The 20,011-nt window shown below is 52.5% G+C and overlaps 1 protein-coding gene across 2 annotated transcripts in view; it reads left to right on the top strand.

The window, feature by feature from the left end:
- Nucleotides 1–862: 862 nt before the first annotated feature.
- The window catches only part of OSBP2 (oxysterol binding protein 2), a 62,413-nt gene continuing 43,264 nt past the window's right edge, over nt 863–20,011 (top strand). Inside the window, exon 1 of one of the 2 annotated variants that reach the window (XM_415293.8) lies at nt 863–1,200. In XM_415293.8, coding sequence (XP_415293.5) covers nt 911–1,200 — 290 coding nt within the window. In that variant the 5' untranslated portion in view covers nt 863–910. Of the gene's footprint in view, nt 1,201–1,643; nt 19,733–20,011 lie in introns of those variants that run through there. The other variant, XM_040648250.2, reaches the window with a different exon arrangement.

Below are 20,011 nucleotides of genomic sequence, written 5' to 3'. Positions count from 1 at the left end.
TTGCCCTTGTGAGCTCAGTTTCTGTTGGTGCTATTGAGGCTGTCAGTCACTGTTGAAGGTCTCTCAGGGATGTCTGATGGGAGGAAGCTTCAGGAGAGCAGGTGAAGCAGTGGGTAGAGTCTGGCTACATCCTTTTTTCACCCTAGGAGCTGCCTGGCCCAGCTCTTCAGGCTCCAGGCTAAATGTTCTCATTGGAGGTGTCCCAGGGGGTCTGGGAAGCCACTTCTCCCATTGCTGCTCCCTGTGGCTGACCCCCAGCTGCTGACAGCCCTCGTTCATGCGGCCTTCGTTCATGCAAGCTGCCAGAGGTGCAGGTGATGGGCGAGCAGTGATGCGATTAGTGGGATGAGAGCAGATTAGCCAGATCAGGGAAAGGAGATCCCTGCCTGTGGGAGGGAGGAGGCACAAAGGTGAGGGATGGGATGGTGAAGGTCCTCGTGGTGCTTCGCTGGGTGCAGTGTGGAGAGTGGGCCCCCTCGAGACAAGGGGCTGCTGCCTGGTCCAGCACCGTGGGGAATGCGATCCTGGGCAGCCTGATCTGGTGGGAAGGGGGGCTCGGGGGGGGGGGGGCGTAAGACCCCTTGCAACGCAAACTGCGCTGTGGTTCCGCGGTTCTGTGGCTCTGAGAAATGCCCCGGCGCTGAGGGGGGCGCGCGGGGCCGCAAAATGGCGGCGGGAGCAAAATGGCGGGGGGCTGCGGGACGCCGCACCCCGAGAGGCTGAGGGGCCGCGCGCCCTTCCCGCCCCGCCGCCAGGGGGCGCTCTCGCCGCGCGCCTCCTCACGTGCCCGCCTCCTCTCTGTGCCCCCCCCGCTCCTTCTCCGCGTGACGTGTGCGCGGCGCCGCCCCGCGCCGGTGCCGGCAGAGCGCGGCGCAGCGTCTCGGGGCCGCGGGGCCGCGCCGCGGGGTCTATGGGGAAGGCGGCCGCGCTGTGCAGCGGCAGCACCCGCGGGCTGGTCTCCCTGCTCAGCGCCGTCCCTTGCTTGGCCTGCCACGAGCTGCCGGGCCCCGGCCGCCGCGCCATGAGCGCGGAGACGGCGGGAGCGGGGGGCCGGGGCGGCGGCGGGGCGGCGGCGGGGGGAGCGCCTGCAGCGCCGGGCTCCGACACCTACAAGGGCTGGCTCTTCAAGTGGACCAACTACCTGAAGGGCTACCAGCGCCGCTGGTTCGTGCTCAGCAACGGGCTGCTCAGCTACTACAGGTACCGGCGGCGGGGCTGCCTTTCTCCCCGGGGCTGGGGTGGGCTGCGCTGGGGCCGGGGCCCGCTCGGTGCCGTCCCTGGGGCCACGCGAAGCGCGTTCCGCTGCGTTGGGGGTGGGAGCGGTGCTGCTGTTGGGGTTCCGTAGAGGATTACAGCCCTGAGTTGCGCCAGGTGTTGTGTGGAGGCCCCTCGAGCTGAACGCATCCGTCCCAAAGCGCCGCCGTGGGCGTGCGGAGGGGCTCTTCGGGGGCGGAGCGGAGCCGTCTCTCTCCCATCCCAAATTCAGCCCCTCTCTGCCCTCCCCGCTGACCCCGTGCTGCAGGCGGGTCGTGGGTCGCAGCTCCTGGCAGCTGATGGAACCTGCCCGGCTCCCGGGAGAAACTCGACACGAGCCCCGAGGTCAGCCCTGGGCTGTCAGAGGGCGTACGTGTAACGCGGTGCGTGTCTGCCCGCCTGCAGCTTAACCCCAAACTCGGAGCTGCTCCCTGCAGACAGCCCCGTGGTGACCCAGCAGCCTGCCCTGTGCTGCTGCCTGCCCTGTGCTGCTGCCTGCCCTGTGCTGCTGCCTGCCCTGTGCTGCTGCCTGCCCGCCCGCTCAGCGTTCAGACACGGCCAGGCAGGGCTGCGCCTCCGGGTCAGCTGCTGAAGCTCAGTGCTCCTCTTGTAACCGTGTCAGAATATTGTCTTTGTATCGCTGCCAGGGTCTGTCGTGAGCAAACAAGTGGCTTTCTCCAGCAATTGCTTGATAGCTGTACAGCTAGGGTTATTTTAAGGTGGTTTTATCTGTTTTAGGCTCAAACGACACAAAGCTCCCAGGGCGGTGAGCTGAGCAGCAGCAGAAAGCTGTGGCTGTGTTCTGTAGGGAGGCTCACAGCCGGTGTGCAGCCCTGCAGCCGTCGATGCTTTGTGGTGCGTTGTTGGAGGGCTCCCTCTGCCACCAGCAGCTTCTCAGCCTTCCCCCCATTGAGCACAGGGAGAGCTGAGTTAACACAGCTGTGGGTCAGGAGTGTGAGAACTGAGCACAGGGGGAAGTTTCTCTTAAACAAGTGGAAGGGAGACCTGTGATGCCGCTGTTAGAGGGCAGCCATGCCGACCCTGCTGGTGTCAGCTAGGCTTGCTTGTGGCAGAGAGCTCCTGTGGCAGAATCCTGGGGAAATGGGCATTTGTTTTTCTTTAAGCACTGTTTTTAGCCGCCTGAGAGCAGCAAGGAAGCGCCAGGTATCAGGCAGTGCATTTCATTCCTCGTTTATGTCAGGAAATTGCTCGGTCGTTTGCTTGACTGACAAAGAATCCGAGTTCAGACCTGAGTTCTGGGGAAGCCCTGTGCAGCTGTGAGCCACATCTCCTGCTGGGTCTCTGTGCTCATCCCTGCTCTGAAGATGCATGCTAGAATGTTCTGCTTCTGTTTGTGCCGCCGAAGGCTGCGCAGGTTAAATTGTGTCCTTGCAGGTGCCTCACTGTGCTGTCCTCTCTGTGGCTTTTGGCACCTGTGCCATTTGAATTTCGGAGGGCTGCTCTCCCGGTGCACTGCCTTGATGATTTCGGTGTTGGTTTTCAGGGCTGGCTTGAGGAAGGTGGTAGAAACTTCATTCTGCTTGTGCCCGTGTAGTCAGCTCTGTCAAAATGCTGTTCCCTGTTGTCTAAGTGGCTTCCTTGAGTGTATTGATTTAGCTGCAGACTGAAGCTTTTCTTACTTTAATTTCCTGCTGCTGACTGCTTAGCTTAGCAAGGGGTGAGGAGATGGGCAGCTGCACAGCACAGTCATTAACCTGGAAGGGGTCCCTGGTCTTTGGAGTGACCTCCTCCCTTCCAGGTGCTGAGTGCAGGGACACAAGGGTTGGGCTGCTCCTGCAGCTCCTTGGGCTCTTCTCTCTACAGGGTGGATGAGGTTGGACTCTGATAAAGGCAGCTGTGTTTCACAGGGCTGTGCTTGAATGGTTAAAACACAGCTGAGAAAAGGCAGGATTAGTCCTCTGGGCACAGCAGGGGACACACTGCATGGGCTTCATGCACATCAGCCTTCTTCCTGGGACCTCATTACAGGACAGCACCTGGAGCACTGCTGGTCCTGTTCAGCCAGGAGACTCATCTGCAGGAAAACCACGGCTTTCTCATTACTTCTGAATGACTGGCATTTGGAAGGCCGAGTAGCTCCTTGATGACTTCTACGTTTTAATTGCCCTTGACTGTCTCTTTTAGGTTGTGGGGTATTCTGGCTAACTTGGAAGTCCACAGCCCAGAGGTGATGTTGGTGTTGGGAAGCAGCGTTCAAGCATGGCACAGCTACTTGTCTCATTAATGAGCAAAACTCTCTTTCCAAACAGTACTGGCAGGTTGCCACTTGCAGATTTATCATTATCTCTAATTAGAGTGTGTGTGTGTAGGAGAACCTAATCACCTTGAACAGGTACAGGCTTTCAAGGAGAGTATCTTTAGGTAAGTATTAATTCATCAGAGGTTGGCATTGGCTCTTATGACCGAGGTTCTGGATGTGGGCTGCCTTCTCCCAGCAGCTTGCTCTTATTTCAGCTAGCTCGAGTTTCGTGCTGTCTCCTACAGGTTTGGTGCCTTAAAGCAGTGCCAAACGGAGAAGGAAAAAAAATATTTCATGCTGTGTCTAATTTGCTCATAGTTATGATGCAAAAGGCTCCCGGCCAGATCGTGGCCTCAGCTCCCCTTTCAGTGCTGGGCAGTGCTCCTGCAGGAACGAGCTGGTGCCTGGAGCAGATTAGCTGTCCTGCCTGCCCTGCCCTGCTGTGGGGAGGGGACGGCAGCTTGCTTCCCTGGAAAAGCTGCTTCCCAGAACGGGCTTCTTCGAATAGCTCTGTTTATCCAGCAGTTAACTCTTGGTTAGCATTTTAAGATCTTAAGTACAGCCCGGAAGGTTCTTTCCTGGATCCTGCTGAGAGCTGGGGCAGTGGGCTCACCGAGGACCACAGAAGAACTGGGGGCTTCCAGAAGATGCCTCTGGTCCCAACCCCCTGCATGGTGTAGTGCCACTCTGTGAGGACAGCCAGGGCTTTTTGCTGCTGAGCTTTGACTTATCCCCAAGGTATGAGGCTGCACAGCCTCTGCAGGCCCTTCTGCCAGCGTAGGACCAGCCTCTGGGTCGAAATGTCTTCCTTATACTTAATCTTCACTTAATAAAGTGAATGGAGAGATGCTTCCCTACAGCGGTTTTATAGCACCTCATCTCTCTGCGAGCACAGAAGTAGCTGAATGTCCTTGACCATTTTTCATCCTCCAGGTGATGGAAACATGCAGGTTTTCAAGACAGCCCCGTGGCTGTGTGGTAACTCCGAGCTGCTTGTATTTAACGAGCATTTTTGTGGTGCTTGTTCCCAGTCATCTCGTTTTCACAGGATGCTTGCTTTATCCATATGGCGCTCTGCTGTTAATCACTGTTCATTTTCCTGTTTTTGAGGAATCCCATCTTGGGTGCTTTGTAACCAGAGACACGATGCAAGTCAAAGCAGTGCTCGAGCTGTCAGTTTGCAGGCCAGGTTCCTCTGTTCCCAGATTACTGCTGCATGCAGGGAGTCCCTCAGCTCTTGAATCTGGCATGATGGCCCATGTGCTTTATTGGATGAAGTTGCAGCAAAAGTAAGTGGTTTACTGCAGTGAGGTCTGTGTTTTGAGGTGGCCAGAGGAGCAGTGCCCTCTGTTATTGTGGGCTGTAGGTGCAACTTGCAGTTCTGTCTCAAGGTGGACTTCAGACAGCATCGCTCATGCTGCAGTTTTAGTTCCTGGAGATGATTGTGAGTATGGGTAATAACTATGGGCTCAGCTGCATGGGTACCTATGGGAGAGCAGTTCCCATCCGACCATTTCTGGTATCAAATGGTTCGGCTTTTATTGTGGTGCTTGTTCAGGGCTCCCTGGTTTGAATTGTTTTCCATTCAGTGCTCTGTGACTCACCTCTGGACCACTCTGCCCTCACCTATGGGCTGTTTCCATGCTGCAGCAGGTCAGACTGCTGAACCTTTCCGTATCATATCCTGCTTGCATATTCATTACACTGTAGCTAGGTAACTGATAATTGTAGGTGACTTGAGTGCACAGTGACATCAGAGCCCTCTGCTCCTTGCAGGGCCCTCAGACCCACAGCTGATGGCAGTGCTGGAGTCGCTCTGAAACATGAGTTGTGCCCTGGGACTCTTGGAAGTCCCTGCATTGGAGTGTGCTTGAAGATGGGGCTGGTGGAGGTGTTAGATTCCCCACCGAGTCTTCATTATGCCGTTCAATTATTTTTAATCGTTCCTCCGTCAGCCTGGCAGGGCCCTTGATACGTTTTATACCAACCTTTGTTTGGTTTTGATCGAGAAGCTTGTTTAATAATTAATGGCTTCATTTCTCTTTGTCTGACGACTGCAGGCGGACGGGGCGTGCTGCAGCTGGGGCTGGCTGTGCTGCTCCTGGGTCAGCCGCTGCTGACTCACACGGCTGCGTGTGCTGAGCCTCCAGGCCCTGCAAACATCAACTTCAGAATTAAAGATGCCAATTGGAAGGCACGGTACGGCGGGGCCATTGGCACAGCTCAGCTGGCAGCAGGAAGCAGAGCACGTCCCCTTGGCTCCTCGCTCCTGGTCACGCAGTGCTGTGTTGTGCTGCTCAGCATTTACATGTGCTGTGATGAAATTCTGCAGCGTAAGTGTGCAGTCTGGCTTACGTGTGCATGTCAGGAGTGAGCTGTCACACTGTGTGCATCCAGCAGCCCTTCCCTTCACGCTCCTTTGGGCCACGCTGCGTTTCTGTCAACCTTCCTGAGCTTTTTTTTTTTGCCTTTCCTCTTAAATCTTCCTCTTCAGGATAGGATATTCCTGCTCTGAAATCACGACTGAATAGATGTGTGTCCCCACCGTGACTTGGAGGAGGGCCTTCATTTCCTAAAAATAGTCTTAATTCCCCATGTCTTTCTAGATAAAGAGCACTGTGCAGGCATGCACAGCAGGTTGGAGTGGTTTCTGCACTGCATGGAAAGATAAATATGGTGCTGTAGGAGTCGGTGCCTTGCCTTTCCTTCTTTAACATGAAGCAGTGATGCCTAAAATCTGTTATTAGCAGCTAAAGGTTTCTGCTAAGCACTTTATAAGGAGCAGAGCAGAAAATGATGTCCTTCACACCTACTGCTTGTGTATTGCTGCTGTATGCAGAAGACCTCCTTCCTTTAGGCTTGGGGGTTGGTGTGGATGCCTCAGCTGTGTGGCTGTGTTGTTAACGAAGGGAGAAGGTCCCTTTTCCTCAGCACAGCCACACAGTGCTGTGTGCTGGCAGTGAGCTGTGGGCAGCCACGTGCTGGGACACAGCAGGGCTGCTCATAGCCAATGCCTGCCCTGTGTGTGTCTGTTCACAACCTCTCTTTTTTCAGATCTCCTGTGATTGTGGAGGGCGATGGCCCTTGTTGGAGGCATGTAAAGCATGGAGGTCATGGCTCAGAGCAGCTCGCAGGGCTCCTGCCAGCAGGGCAGAGTGCCTTTTGTCTCTGGGTGGATCATAGGCAAAAGTGGAGCATGTGCTTCAATGAGCATCTTTCTGCCTTGCAATGTGCAGAAGATGTGCAGCAGGTGAGCGGTGCCACCTGAGCCTGCAGTTTGTTAGGAGTTAAACCAAAGGTTGAATCTTAACTTCATTAAATCCTTTTTTGGAGGCCCTCCTGAACCTGATCGTGGTCAGGTGTAGGATCTGCGTGCTTTGGAAGCCCCATCCTTTGTTATTGGGATGGATGCTTCCAAGCATTGCTGTTTCCAAGCGTGTAGGGGTGTGCACACATCTTACTCTGACTGATGCTACAAGCTCTGCATTTGCCATTTATTGTTCCCGTGTTACCACTTAGGTGTTACTCAGCAGATCTTGTGGAGCAGAAAGTGCTACAGGTTTATTATGTGTGGTCAGGTGAAACTAATACACGGCTTCATCCAAGCAGTTTTTCCTTTCCTTGTTGCTCACGTATCTGCTTTGCTGTGAGACTGCTGCAGGCTCCCATCTGAGCCTCTCCTGGGATGTAATTTCTGCAAGCAGCAGGAGGTGAGGCAGTTCTCAGGCAAAATGGCTTTTGGTTTGAGGTCTTTTATTTCCGTGCTGCTGGTAGGTTGCTGCATCTTTCATGGGAATGGTACAAAAGGTGACAGAATCGTCTCAGCCTCATGTAGTTTAAATTGAACGTGCACTGCACCCCCTCAGCTCCTATTGTTGCTTTGCATTTTTCCTTTCTTTGTCTCAAGACAGCACGTGGGGCTCCTGTTTGAAGCTGTTTGGTGTTCACAGCCGCTGCGTCTTGCTAAGGATCGACTGGGAGTGCTGTGTGGCTGGATATGTGTTAAGTATTTGGTCATGTACTGTGATCTCTTTATAGATACCGGATTACACAATATTAGTCCCACTATTTGCTTTGGAATATTTTTATCAGTGGTGCGGTCACAGCAAGTCTGTGGATGGTACATATTGAGCAGAGAGGCTGCTGTGCTGGAAAGTGCACCATCAGGTGGGAAATCCAGGAGGTGGGTTTTCATTGGGGATAGGGGCCGAGCACTGGGGCCCTGCAGTGCGTTCCTGGTGGTGCTCAAACTCAGGTTCCATAGGGTGCTGAGCAGCCCAGTCTGGTTGCTCCTGCATTGAGCAGGTTGCACTTGAGGCATCCCGAGGTGCCACCCAACCTCTGTTAATGTATGGTTCTGTCCTTGTGTTGTTCCTGCTCTGCTCTCTCTGTGGGTGAGGTCCAAATTGTGACAAAGGGATGTGGGATAGGAGTGCCCATAGGGGTGTACCTTGTAGTGGTTGGGGCTCACTGCTGTGCATTGCACTGGGAGATAAGCAGGGTCCACTGTGAGTCTGAAACCCCCCTTTGGTGGGCAGTCAGCAAGGACGCTGGTGCTTTAAGTGTGGTGCAAGCAATGCAGCTGCACTGCGTGCTCTGTGCCTGCTATGAGGTGGTTCTTTTAATAGTACTGAGTGTTTAGTTTTGTAGAAACCAGTGGTGCTCATCAAACTGCTCCAGCCCAAGCGTAGCTGCAGTGGTTCCTGCACTGTTTGGTTCTTGTACTGTATGCAGCAATTGTACTTTCTTTCCTTCAATCGGTACAGTTTTATTCTCTAAAGTTAAAGTCAGACCAGAGGAAGGGCTCCTGTCTGATATTTGGGGGTTGACAAGCCAATACAAATGCACGCATGTCATTTAGGATGTGATTAAACTGCTTTGCTGTGGGTTTCATTAAGGGGTGTGTAAATACAGGATTCTGCTGGACCATGGGAGCTGTAGACCTGGCTGAGCTCCCATCCCTTAGGAGCTGAAGGATAGGAACTGTGCCACGTTCTCACCTGTGTGCTGTGTCTGTGTAGCTGCTGGGACATCTGCAGCCCTAAGATGCCTTTACAGTACAGTGTTGAATATCTTGGGCTTCTCCAGTTCGGGAGCATCGCAGGTTAATGTGTGACCTGTCATCCCTCGTGGAACACTGCTGTGATGTCACTTGAAACGTGACGTGGGAACAAGGCTTTTGCTTTTGACTTCCCAATGCACGACAGCTGTAAGCAGGCATATCAACAGTTGGGCCGTGCTTGCTGATGGGAGCAGGAGGAAGGTCTTCTGGACGATCTGGTTGTATGAGTTCAGTTCCACAATCCCTCCAAACGCTGCAGGACGGTGCTGGCACATCTGCAGTGAAGCAGGTGGTGCTGGGAGTGCACAGCTGGGCTCTCCTGGCTGCTGCCACAGGAGCTGCTGTCAGCTGCAATGCCCCCTGTGTTGTGCAAGTAAATGCTGTTGCTACCGTCAGGTGTGCTTCTAGTTTACAGTTGGGGTTTATTTATGGAACTGCTGGTTTATCTGCACTGCTGATTTCACGTGCTCCTCTCTGAGTGCTGTCACACCCCGTGTGGGTGTTACGGTGAGCCTACGCCCTGCCAGCAGGAGCAGCCTTCAAATGCACACCGTGTCCAAGCAAAACACAGGGAGGGTTTGTTGGTCAGGCTTTGTGCTGCTGGAGCTGGTATCCGTGGCTGCAGCTGGATGTTGGTGGAAGGAGAAGGATGGGAAGCACAGCACCCCATTGCCAAGGTGCTGAGAGCCCCTCAGTCTTCCGAAGCCATCTTTTGCCCCATGTGGTTTTTGCTTTAGTTGCTAATGGGAGAAAGCATGAGGGGGGTTGTTGGCTTTGTAAGAGAGCAAAGAGAACAGGGCTGTGGTAATGTGTGATGTATTAAGGGAGAGTTTATAGCCCGGGGAGTGAAAACCTGGCAGAGATGCTTAAGATCTGTCTGGTTCCAGTGTGTTTGTGTGATTGAAATGAGCGAGGGCACGTCGTGCTGCTCAGCACTAAGTGCACCTTTTATACCTTTAATACAACCTCAAGAGGAATGTTTCTGCTGTGCCAGGTCTCTATAAAAAGAATCTGCTCCTGTATGCAAACACTGTGTCCTGACAGCTTGGTTTTTCTCTGCTTGGTCTGCAGGCAATCTAGATCCCTTTTTGGGGAGGGGGGAGAGCATTTTGCTGCTTTTCACCAATGTGTACTTCTCAGTGTGCTGTTCTGGGGCTGTGGAAAGGTTTCCTACAGCAGCCCTCCTTCTGCTGCACATTACAGCCTTTCTTTTGCCCTTGAGATCCATCTCTCCCAGCAGCACGAAGCCTCCTCCTTGGCACCATGACTCCAGCTGTTCTTCCACCCGCTGTCCTCCAGGCCCTGGAGGACCAACTCCTCCACACCAACACACGCAATGGGGGAATACTTTCACCTTCTGCAGGAACCAGAGCTGTTGTGGGGTGGTTTTCCCAGCACAGAAGACCTGTGGTGCTACGTAGGCTTCTTTTGCTGCAATTGGAGTGTGTGGTTTCCTTCCAGTGCTGAGCTCTGCTTGCCAGCATCTGTTTTCAGAGGTGTAACTGTAATCTCATAACATATTGGAGGAGCTTCCACTGGTATGCTGGTGTCAGTCTGCACATAGCAAATACTTTCTACTCTTCCTGTTTTTGCTTTTGTTTTTTCTGCACTGATGAAGTGAGCAGGTCGTTGCCCCTGTGTGTGGTAGTGCTCTGCTTGCTTTGGCCAACTGGAACCATCCTAATTAGGAAGAACAAATATCCACCCAGAGCTCATCCCGTAGGAGCAGGTCAGACTTAGAGTCATGGAATCAATAGGGTTGGAAAAGACCTTGAAGATGCCCAGGCCCAACCCCAGCCCACCCCCACCATACCCACTGACCACATCCCTCAGTGCCCCATCCTCGCTGTTCTTGAGCACCTCCTGGGACAGTGATGTTCTCCTCCAGGTGAGTGCCCAGCAGAGAGCTGAGAGCAGGCAGTAGATCTCCGGCTGTGCTGAAGCAGCTGTAAGAATTGCACATAAAACCCCCTAAGCATCTTACTGCTCCAAGGGGTTTCTTGCAACGCAGTATGCTGAGGTAACACTGAACGTCTGGTTTGAGCAGTTGGGACATTCACTTAGAGCTCTAACTCAGCCTTTTCTAGGTGAGAGCAGCTCCCTGTGAAGGAGGTTGGCTTTGCCATCCCCCTTGGCTGCACGTTTAACTTTTCTGTTCCTGCTAACCATGATCAATATCCATAGGATTTCTGCCCGTCAGCACTGATCCCAATGCATTTTATGGCATGACTCAGATTCCCAAGATGAATTTCTGAAGGTGTGTGACCTGCACGTGCTCTGTGTGGCTGTGTGTTCCTGCGTGGAGACAGAGGGGGAGCGTGGGTCTCACCCAGTGCTCCTTATTTTGCTGCTGTCACTGATCAGTTAACGCCTTGCTCCAACCATTGGGCCTTTTTCCCCCATGCTTCATCCTTGCCTGATCCTGAGCAGAGGCCGTTGATGGAAGCTGATGGCAGTGGGACTTGAGGAAGAAATCTCAACACACTGATAATGAAAGACACATTTGGGGTGTTGGATGTTGCAGGGAAAGCCTTTCAGATCAGCTGGGCAGGGTCACCTGGGCATCTGCAAGACCTGCCGGATCTCTTGGATCTGCCGGGCTGAATCATGGGCCAGTAAGCAGTTAACTCCTGATTTCTATTTTAAAAAAGCTCTTGGCATCTCCAGCGGCTGAAAAGCCAGCTGCCAATTTCTTCTATTTTTTGGGTAGTGTCATAAGGAATGGGAAAGATCTCGCATTGCGTTATACTGCCCCAGGCGCTCACACTGCAGCCATGGTTTAAGTTCCTCTTGCGTTTTCTTTCTGTTTCATCAGTTCTATGGGAAAAGAAATGCTGTTCACTGAATTGCTAACCTCTGTGCTTCCCAGGAGCGTGTCCCAGAGGATGCAGGGGTGAGCCTGTAAATCTGACCATCCTGCTGGGATTACAGTGGAGATCATGGAAATAACTTAGGCATGTACGTATCTCTGTTCTTGAGCTCCTGCACTCTTCTTCTGCTCAGGCAGCAGCTTTGTGCCAGCTGCCCAAAGAGCTGGATATGAGCTGAGCCCAGCAGCTGTGTGGTTCGGTTCTAAATGCAGAGATCTGGCTTTGCCTTTTACCTACACAATGTGGGTTCTGCATCCAGTTCACCTCTCCTGAGCAGGTACGTATATAGAAGTGCCTCATCCAGACAGAAATTCCTTGCTGTGATTTTTAGGGTTGTTTCAAAGCTGGTGAAAAGTGCTGATTTTAAAATGATCCTTCAGTGTTGGAAGCTGCGGGCTGTAATCCCTTCACAGCATCTCCGAAGGGAAATTGATACTGAAAGCATTAACATCAACTGCATCTTGCATAAGGGCAGCTGCTTGCAGCAGGAGAAACGTTCTTGGGAAGCTCTTCTGTCCACGTTAGGAGCAAGAGTGGATGAGACTTGTGCTCAAACATGCCCCAAACCTTTGTAATCTGAAAACCCAGGGGCATCCTTAGCAGTCTGAATATCATTATGAATGCGTATCAGTGGGGTAAGAACACAATGTCTGTCTTCTATTGGCTGTGCTGTGCCCTGTGCACTCTTATGCTCTCAGACGTGGTGGTGAGAAAATCCAAACAGGAGATGACTTTGGCTTTATCCTGATCATTTAACACCATTTCCAGGGGCTGAAAGGCCAGTGCAAACTTAAAGGCTGTGGCAGTAACAAGCACAATTACCGCCCGAGGCTCACGTCTGCTGGGTTGCGTTTATGTCAGCGTTCTTGTGCGATAAGAGCATTTGTCAAATTAACCTTATGTGTGGTAATTTGTTCATTCTTGCTTAAAACAGAGCCACCAGACATGTAATTCACGCGTCTCGCCGTTTGTAAGCTAACTCCTGCCCACGTGATGGGGTCTGGAGCAGCCCTTCCGTCTGTGTTTAACTGAGGCAATGTAGTTGGTGGCAGTGCTACCCACAAACCTTGATTTGGTTTTTTCTTTTTTTTTTTACTTAGGAAAAATGGTCAGCTGGGATGATTTGTCATTTTTAGAAGGGGTGAGGGGGGCTTTGTATCAGTGCCCTCTGGAAGCTGAGCCTTTGTGGGCTGCTATCACCTGCCCTGCTGGGCTGCAGTGTGGGCTGTGCATGGGGGCTGGAGTTTGTCACTTCTTTGCTTAAGCATTATAGTTACTGGAACACAGAGTTTGGGGCATACAGGTAAGATCCTGCTAACTGGGAAGAACCTGGTGGGAAGGATAGCAGCCATATTGTGCACCTATTCATGGCTGGGGTGTTGTTGGAGCCCTTTCTTGGGCAGAGGAGGATCTAAAACACTATGAATTAAAACCTTGCTATGCACACTGCCCCAGACCCATAACATTTAAGGGCCCTGTGAGCTGTTCAGATTCAGTTACAGCAGCACAGAGCACCTTTCCCATACAGAGCAAAGGGACAGAACCCTGTGAGCCCTTGGTGACAGTGTTACCCTTATCAGCTGCAGCCACTGCTGGTGTCACCAGCGGTCAAATGGAGATAGCATGGCTTGGAGGGAGGAGCTGGAGCTCATGGTAACCCAAATGCCACTTGGCTGCTCCTTTTGTTTTCTGAGTGTTGGCTTGCTGAGTCCCCCCCCCCCTCTCATTGGGTACTGTTGAGGTTTCCTGGCAGAATGTCTGCACTGTGCCTACCAGAGGGTGATGTGTGTTACAGATGGTAGTCCTGAAGAGTGCACGTGGGAATAGATTGCTTCCAGAGTGTCTTTCTGTGTGGGGTGGGAGCCCTGGGGAAGCAGAACGTCCCTCTCGTGGGGGAAGGAGCTTTGTGCTGGAAAGAGCTGGGAGTTGTTTGCATTTATTTATCATAACATCACTGCGTGGTTGGGTTGAAAGGGACCATACAGCCCCTCAGCCTGTGCCATGGGGCTGGTTGTCCCCCATCCTGAGTGCTGTGGGGGATGGGGCAGCCTGGGTTTTCAGTGACATGTCATTCCCTTGCCCACCCCATCCATTACATCTGCATCCATTCCAAGGTTTGTGGCTGGTGCTGAGGAGGCCGTGGGCCGGGCAGTGCTGACACAGGCAGAACGCACTGCTGAGGTTCTGCCTCCAGCCTCTGTGCAGCGTCAGTGATGGATGCAGTGCCTCGTCCTGTGCTGAGGCTGTAGCTGAGGATGTCACCGTGACAAATCGCCTCCCCAGGCCCCCCCCTTGTCTTTTCTCCTGTTGGGAAGAAGATGCTGTGAGGGGAGACAGCTCCTGTTTCTAAATGATGCAGAGCAGACAGGTGTTCTTTCGGTTGTTTCCTTGCAAAGGATTTCTCTGCACAGCAGTGGGTGCTGCAAACAAACCGGAGCATCCAAATCCTGGAGCTGTCACTGCACCTCTCTGTTTGGAGGAGAGGTTTCAGGCTGTGCAGATCCAACCCCTTCAACACTGCTGGTCGGTGGCTGCAGCCTGCTGCTGTGACGCAGCAGTGCTGTGGGACGACAGCCTGGCTTTGTTGGTTGTTTTTCCCTGCAACCCAATTGTCACTAATCTGTCCCCATCCCCGCTGCGGCCACTTGCGGATTAATCAGCCCGTAAATCAAAGCAAAACAGAGTCTTTTTGCAGGAATCTCAGTCCAACGCTTCCCATATGCTTGTTTGGGTTTTGTTTGCAAATGTGGTAGGTTTGGTGAAAAGAAAAAGAGGAAGGGAAGAAAAAAAAATCTCAGCTGTTTGTCATGCGGAGCGTGAGGTTTGTATGAGAGTGCTGAGCAAGCTTGTGCTGTGCTGGGTGTGTGTATGGCCTGCCCTGGGAGCTGGGAAAGCTGCTCCTGGCAGGCTTTCTCTTGGGCCCTTTGCTCTGGAATTGAGTTGATGTAAGAATCCTTCTTCCTTGAGCTGAGAGGGGGTGAGGATGCCGAGGGGGTTTGGTGTCTGTGCCGGTATCTCTAACGTCAGCCACGTGAATGTGAGGTCATGCAGCATCCCTGGGACGTGTGTGGGATTTCTGCTATTCCTTCATTTCTCTCGCTTCGAAAAAATAAATCCTTGGGATAAAAGTGTTCTGCAGGTTAATAATGGAAGCGGTATCTTCTGCATATGGCTTTTTAGTCAGGCAATTAAACACCGGGGCATCTTCTGAAGCAAGTTTCAGTCTGAGCCTTTGCTCTCCCCATGGGTTTGTTCCCTTCCATCCCCAGGTGGGTCTTTGAGAAGGGGTGAGAGTTTTCCTTGCTCAGATCTATGAATGAATTCCTGAATGCTTTTTGAAAGCGCTTGGGTTTGCTTCTTTTCCTGCTCTCCAGTCCCAAGAAGCCACCAGCAGCAGTTCTGCACCCGGCTTGGCTGTGCATCCCTGACTCCAGCAATGACTTGGCCATTGCTTCTCCTTTGGGACTTTCACACCTGCATTAACTTCCTTCTCTCAGGGGAAATGCACCAGAAGTGCCAGCAGAAGGCTTGGCTGAGGCTCAGCTTGGTAAGCCCTGATCCGTTCTGTGGCTGCTAACAGAGCCATGCTCAGTGACACGCTCTTCAGTTCCTTCTGCTTGGGAAGCTCTTCCCCAGTACGTGCCAGGTCTCATGGCTCCCTATGGAAGAGTTGCATTGTCTTCATTATCTGCTTTCAAAAGCCGATGGATGTGGGCAATATCCTGGAGCTGTTAATCTTGGTTTGACCTCAGCCATATGCCAAAGTGTCTCCTGCAGGCTGAAGGAAGGAGGCCACGTGGCTGCAGAGCTGCCCTGCAACTGCCCTGCTGTGCTAACTGCATTTCTTCTGCAGCTTTCTATTCTGATGGGAGGCGTAGTTGAGCCCAGCACATGTCTGCATGCTGAGAAAAGAGAGTATGAGTGGTTAAATACTGAGGAACCGAGAGATGAACTCCAGTTAACAAATAGGTGATGCTGATCTGTGACAGTCTGCTCTCTGCCTTGAGGTCACCCGAATGCCATGAGAGTGAAGGAAGGGCAGTGCAGCGTTTGGGATGTGGGGCTGGGTGTGTTGGTTGCTCAGGCTTACAGCAGGCAAATGGTTTTGAGCTTATAGAGGAGATATCTCTCGGAGGACAGGGTGAGCATATTGCAGAGGCCGTTGCCATGGGTGTACCTTGACTTGTGTTTGGATCTGTCTGAGGTGATGCTCAGCAGTAGGGTGGTGCCAGGAACATGGGAGCAAGCAGTAGTGGCCCTTCCAGCATAGGGAAGGAGTCTCAGCTTGGTGTTTGTGCAGCATCTTGCTGTGGATAACCCAGCTTAAAGAACTAACTCACCAGTGTGGAGCTGAATGTAACATAATGAGGTCCCTACGTGTGCTGTACCCACTGAGCTCAGCTGCACCAAAATACATCTGCAACCTCAGCGGTTCAGAAGCTCACCCTGACCCTGTGGTCAGGCTGTGGCCACTGGGATGGAGTGTGTGCTGTGATCCCCCAGAGCTGGGGGAAAGGAGAAGCCGAGCTGTAAGGGGACGAGGTGGTGCTCAGCCCTGCTCAGGGGGTGAATCAGCAGAGCAATGTGTTGTGTACTGCTGCAGAAGCCCCTTCCAGTTCGGACTTTCCGTGATATTCTCCCTGTCTGAAGCTTCTTGGGATGCCCACACAGTGTGGGTTGGAAGGGCACTCACTCCTTCCTCAACTAGGGTGGCTTGCACAGTTTCAAGAGCTTGAATTCTCAGAGGGCAGCAGTGGTGGCCCTGGCACGGGGCAGCTTAGCCCTGAGCATCCATCATCCTTGCTTGCTGTAAGCAGGCAGTACCTGGGGGCAGAGCGTGACCCGGTGCTTGCCCTGCTTGCTGCCTCCTATTAACGTCCTGCAGAGCTGCACAGTTGGAGTCACGGAGCACAGCAGCATCTTGTCAGCATTGAAGCAAAACCTTTGGCTGTCATGTATAAAGCTGTGATGTCACCCAACTGAAGCTGCAGAGCTAGTAGGTAAAAAAAAACAAAAACTTAATGCTTTTGTTTTGTCCTTTGGCCTTTACTCTGTTGCTAAATCTGAGCTCTTGTTATACAGCAAGGAGATGCAGTCATTGCAAAGTGAGAGCATCTTTCTCTTGCATAACTCTGGATGCAGCTCAGGTATTCCTACAGAACTAGCAAGGAGGCCTTTACACCATGATTTGCTCTCCTTTTCTGTTATACCCCATCTGGCAGGTTGTGAGATAGGAGATGCTAAGGATGAGACTGCAAGTGTTTTACATGGGAGATCTCTGCATGGCCAAAAGCACTGCGTTGTCTCGTTAAGCTCTGTGTGTTTAGATCCATGGTATTAAAGTAACCTTAACAGCTTCTCTGGTCAACTGCCATATATCCTTGCACACTGTGCACGGCTATGGTTTTACATCCCTGAATTCAGTAGGAGCTTTGTGAGGGAGCAGCAGAAGATCCCAGCAGTGTCCACCTCTGCACGGCCCCTGCTCGTGCTGAACCCCAGTTTGGCCCCTTGCAGCCTGCCCACGTGTTTTCCCATATGTGCAGCTCTTGGATTATTGCAGAAAGTGGAGAATCACAAAATCTGCCCCGGATCACGTTATGCAATAGCTGAGCTGCTGGCGGTGAATAAGCAGATCCAGCTGAGCACAAGTGCTTCTGAAGGGCACCTCGTATTTTCTGCATGCGGACAGAGGAAATGGCTTGTTGGCTGGGAGCTGGGTCAGGTGCCTGCCTCGTGTGTGGGTGCTGAGTGATGGCAATCGATTTCCCACGCAGATTGGTGCTGAGAGGTGAGGTAGCTTGAAGAACAGAATCCTGTACCGAAATGCTTCCCTTGGGTGGGAGAGCAGGGCTGTGTTATGGGACTTAATTTAGTGAAGTCACCTTGGAGACCTTTGTTTTCTGCGTAAGAGAAAATCATTTTAGCTGTTTTGTTGAAGTGAGAAGTAATCCCTCCTGGGAGAATGCCAGTACGTGCTGCATCACGGGGTGAGTGACTCTGGCAATGAATATCAGTGCTTGGCTTTGTTTTGAGCCAGATCACCCCTCCTGCAAACAAACATTGCCACGCTGCATTGCTGGGTTTGAACTTCACACCTAGGAGGTGCCAGGGGGCTTTCCTTCCTGCAGGGCTTGTCTGTGTGTGGTGCTGGGATAAATCCATCCTGCAAAGCAGTGCCAGGGCTGAGTAGGTGAGACAAGCCCTGGGGATGCTGTTATTGGTGATGGAAGGTGGCTCTTACTGATGCTGCCTGTGTACCAGGTTGGGATGCAGCTCCTTGCGCCCCTGCCTTGGTGATGTGGTGTGATCAGAGCCATGCAGAAGGTTGCAGAGAAGGGAGCAGCTGGAAAACTGCTTTGAACCATCAGGAAACGGGGGAGATGCTCCCAGCCCTGGTAGGGATGCCCTGTGCCCATCGTGCTGTTGGTATGAGCTGGGGGCTGTGTGCCTTCAGGAGCATTTCTGCTGTCCAGTAGTTGATGGTTGTTTTGCTCCCAGCTTCAGAGATGTGATTGGATTTGTTGAGAAGTTGTGACCAGCAATCACTTCATCTATGGGGGAGCCAGTGGTGACCCGGGGGTGAGAGGGGCTGGGCAGGAGAATGATGGCAGCTGATGTGGATGGAGGGAACTTGTGAGTGTGGGTGAGGGGAATAAATGGAAGTTTGGACAGAGTGTGAAGCTGGGTGGAGACAGGATTCTGCGTGTAGAGGGTCAGTGATAGCAGAGATGTGCCGTTGCCCTGGGAGCAGCAAAGCCATCTGCTCAGCTGGGTGCCTGAAGGCAGGTAAGGATGATCCATCCCTTCTGGGAAGGTTGTGTCTGGCTTCTTTTCAAGCACTTGGGTGCTTGATGAGCGCTGCCCTGGCCCTGCGTTGTGCTTTGCCACCTCCCACAATGGTTTTCCTTTGACAACAGCCACGTGATGCTCCTTGGCACCTCCTGATAAGTGAAACCCCTGAGTACTTCTGCCATGCCACTGTCTGCAGGAGTTGAAGCCTTCAGTGACAAACTGGGGACATTCCTGAGGAAGGATGGTGCCACTGGCCTGGGGGGAAACAAAGGAGCCATTCCCATGGAAAGAAACTCCTACCAATTCCTGTTATTCCTCCTGCAATTCAGTGAGCAACCACCTAGTAATGTGTTCTGCTGCAATGTTAGAAGAATCCATCTAATTATTGTGAGACATCTCAATTCCAACAGGGAAGAGGGAAAGAGGGCTCTGGGGATGATTCAGATGAGAGCCGTCCGGAACTACACGAGGCCTTTGTCCTGCAGTTCTGTGCCCATCTTTCAATCACAAAACACTCTGATTTGGTTCTGAGGACAGGGCCTGACTATCAGCTGCTGCTCAGCCCCATGGGCTGGGGAATGGGTTTATGGTGTCTGCAGCCCCAGCTGAGAGCAGGCAGCCCTGGGCAGAAGCTGGGAGCAGCTCACCCTGCCCTATGCTGGGACTGGCATTGCTGGCACTGCAGGGCGATGGGAAGCTGCTGGGACTCGCGGGCTGAGTGCTTGCAGGGCTATTTTAGGCAGCTGTAAATGCTGCAGTGGGTGTGGAAGTGGTTTTGGGCCTACTTAATCATTTATCCTTGTGCCCAAGTGCCTTTGAACATCTACTCTTTGCACGTCCAGCCAGCAGGGATGCTGTCGAGGAGTTGTCCAACTCTGTATGCATACCTGGGATTGCCCTGAGCCAGGTGCAGTGCCTTACACTTGGCCTTGTTGAACCTCATTAGATTCTTGTGGGTACACTTCTCAGCCCCATCCAGCCTGGAGGTGCTGCTGTGGGCAGGCATGGGCTGTGCCAGCCATGGGGGGGTGAGTGAGAAGCCTGGTCCCCGAGTAAGGATATGGAGAAAGGTTTGTCCTAACCAGGAGTTCTGCCACTTGTGTGCAGTGGTAGCAGCATACCTGCTTCTCCTTGCTTTGCTGGGCTGGGGTAAATAACTGTTGATTGTTGGTGAGTTCAGCCCCAGGAAAGCCTCCTGCTGTTGGTGCTCAGCTGAGTAAGCCCACTGAAATGTGCAGCAGTCCTTCCAGCTGTAAAGGTGTTCTAAAAGCTGTGGAAGAATTATGCTGTGCTCGTTTGCTTTACAAATGAATATCTTTGCATGCAAGATCTTATCTAACTTGCACGTAGGAGAATGATTGAAGGGATAAGATGGAGAGAGGCAGAGGTTTTAGAGGTCAGTGATATGAGGAGGAAGAAGAGCTGCAATGCCAGTAAGAAATACCAGTGGTGTGTGTCTGGGGGCACACAGGAGCCTGTTGGCCACCCCAGGTGGGTGCAGAGGGATTTAGTATCATTGAATGATAAAATCATTAAGGTTGGAAAAGACCTTCATCTTAAGATCAAGTGCAACCCCAGCTCACCCCCACTATGCCCACTGACCACTTCCCTCAGTGCCACATCTCCACGTTCCTTGAGCATCTCCAGGGATGGTGACCCCACCACCTCCCTGGGCATCCTGTGCCAACGCATCAGCACTATTTGGGAGAAGAAATCTTTCCTAATATCTACCCTGAACCTCCCTGGCACAACTTGAGGCCATCACTTCTC

This window comes from Gallus gallus, chromosome 15 (assembly GCF_016699485.2).
Source record: "Gallus gallus isolate bGalGal1 chromosome 15, bGalGal1.mat.broiler.GRCg7b, whole genome shotgun sequence".
Classification (NCBI taxonomy): Eukaryota; Metazoa; Chordata; class Aves; order Galliformes; family Phasianidae; genus Gallus; species Gallus gallus.
This window is presented reverse-complemented; position numbering and strand designations above follow the sequence as displayed.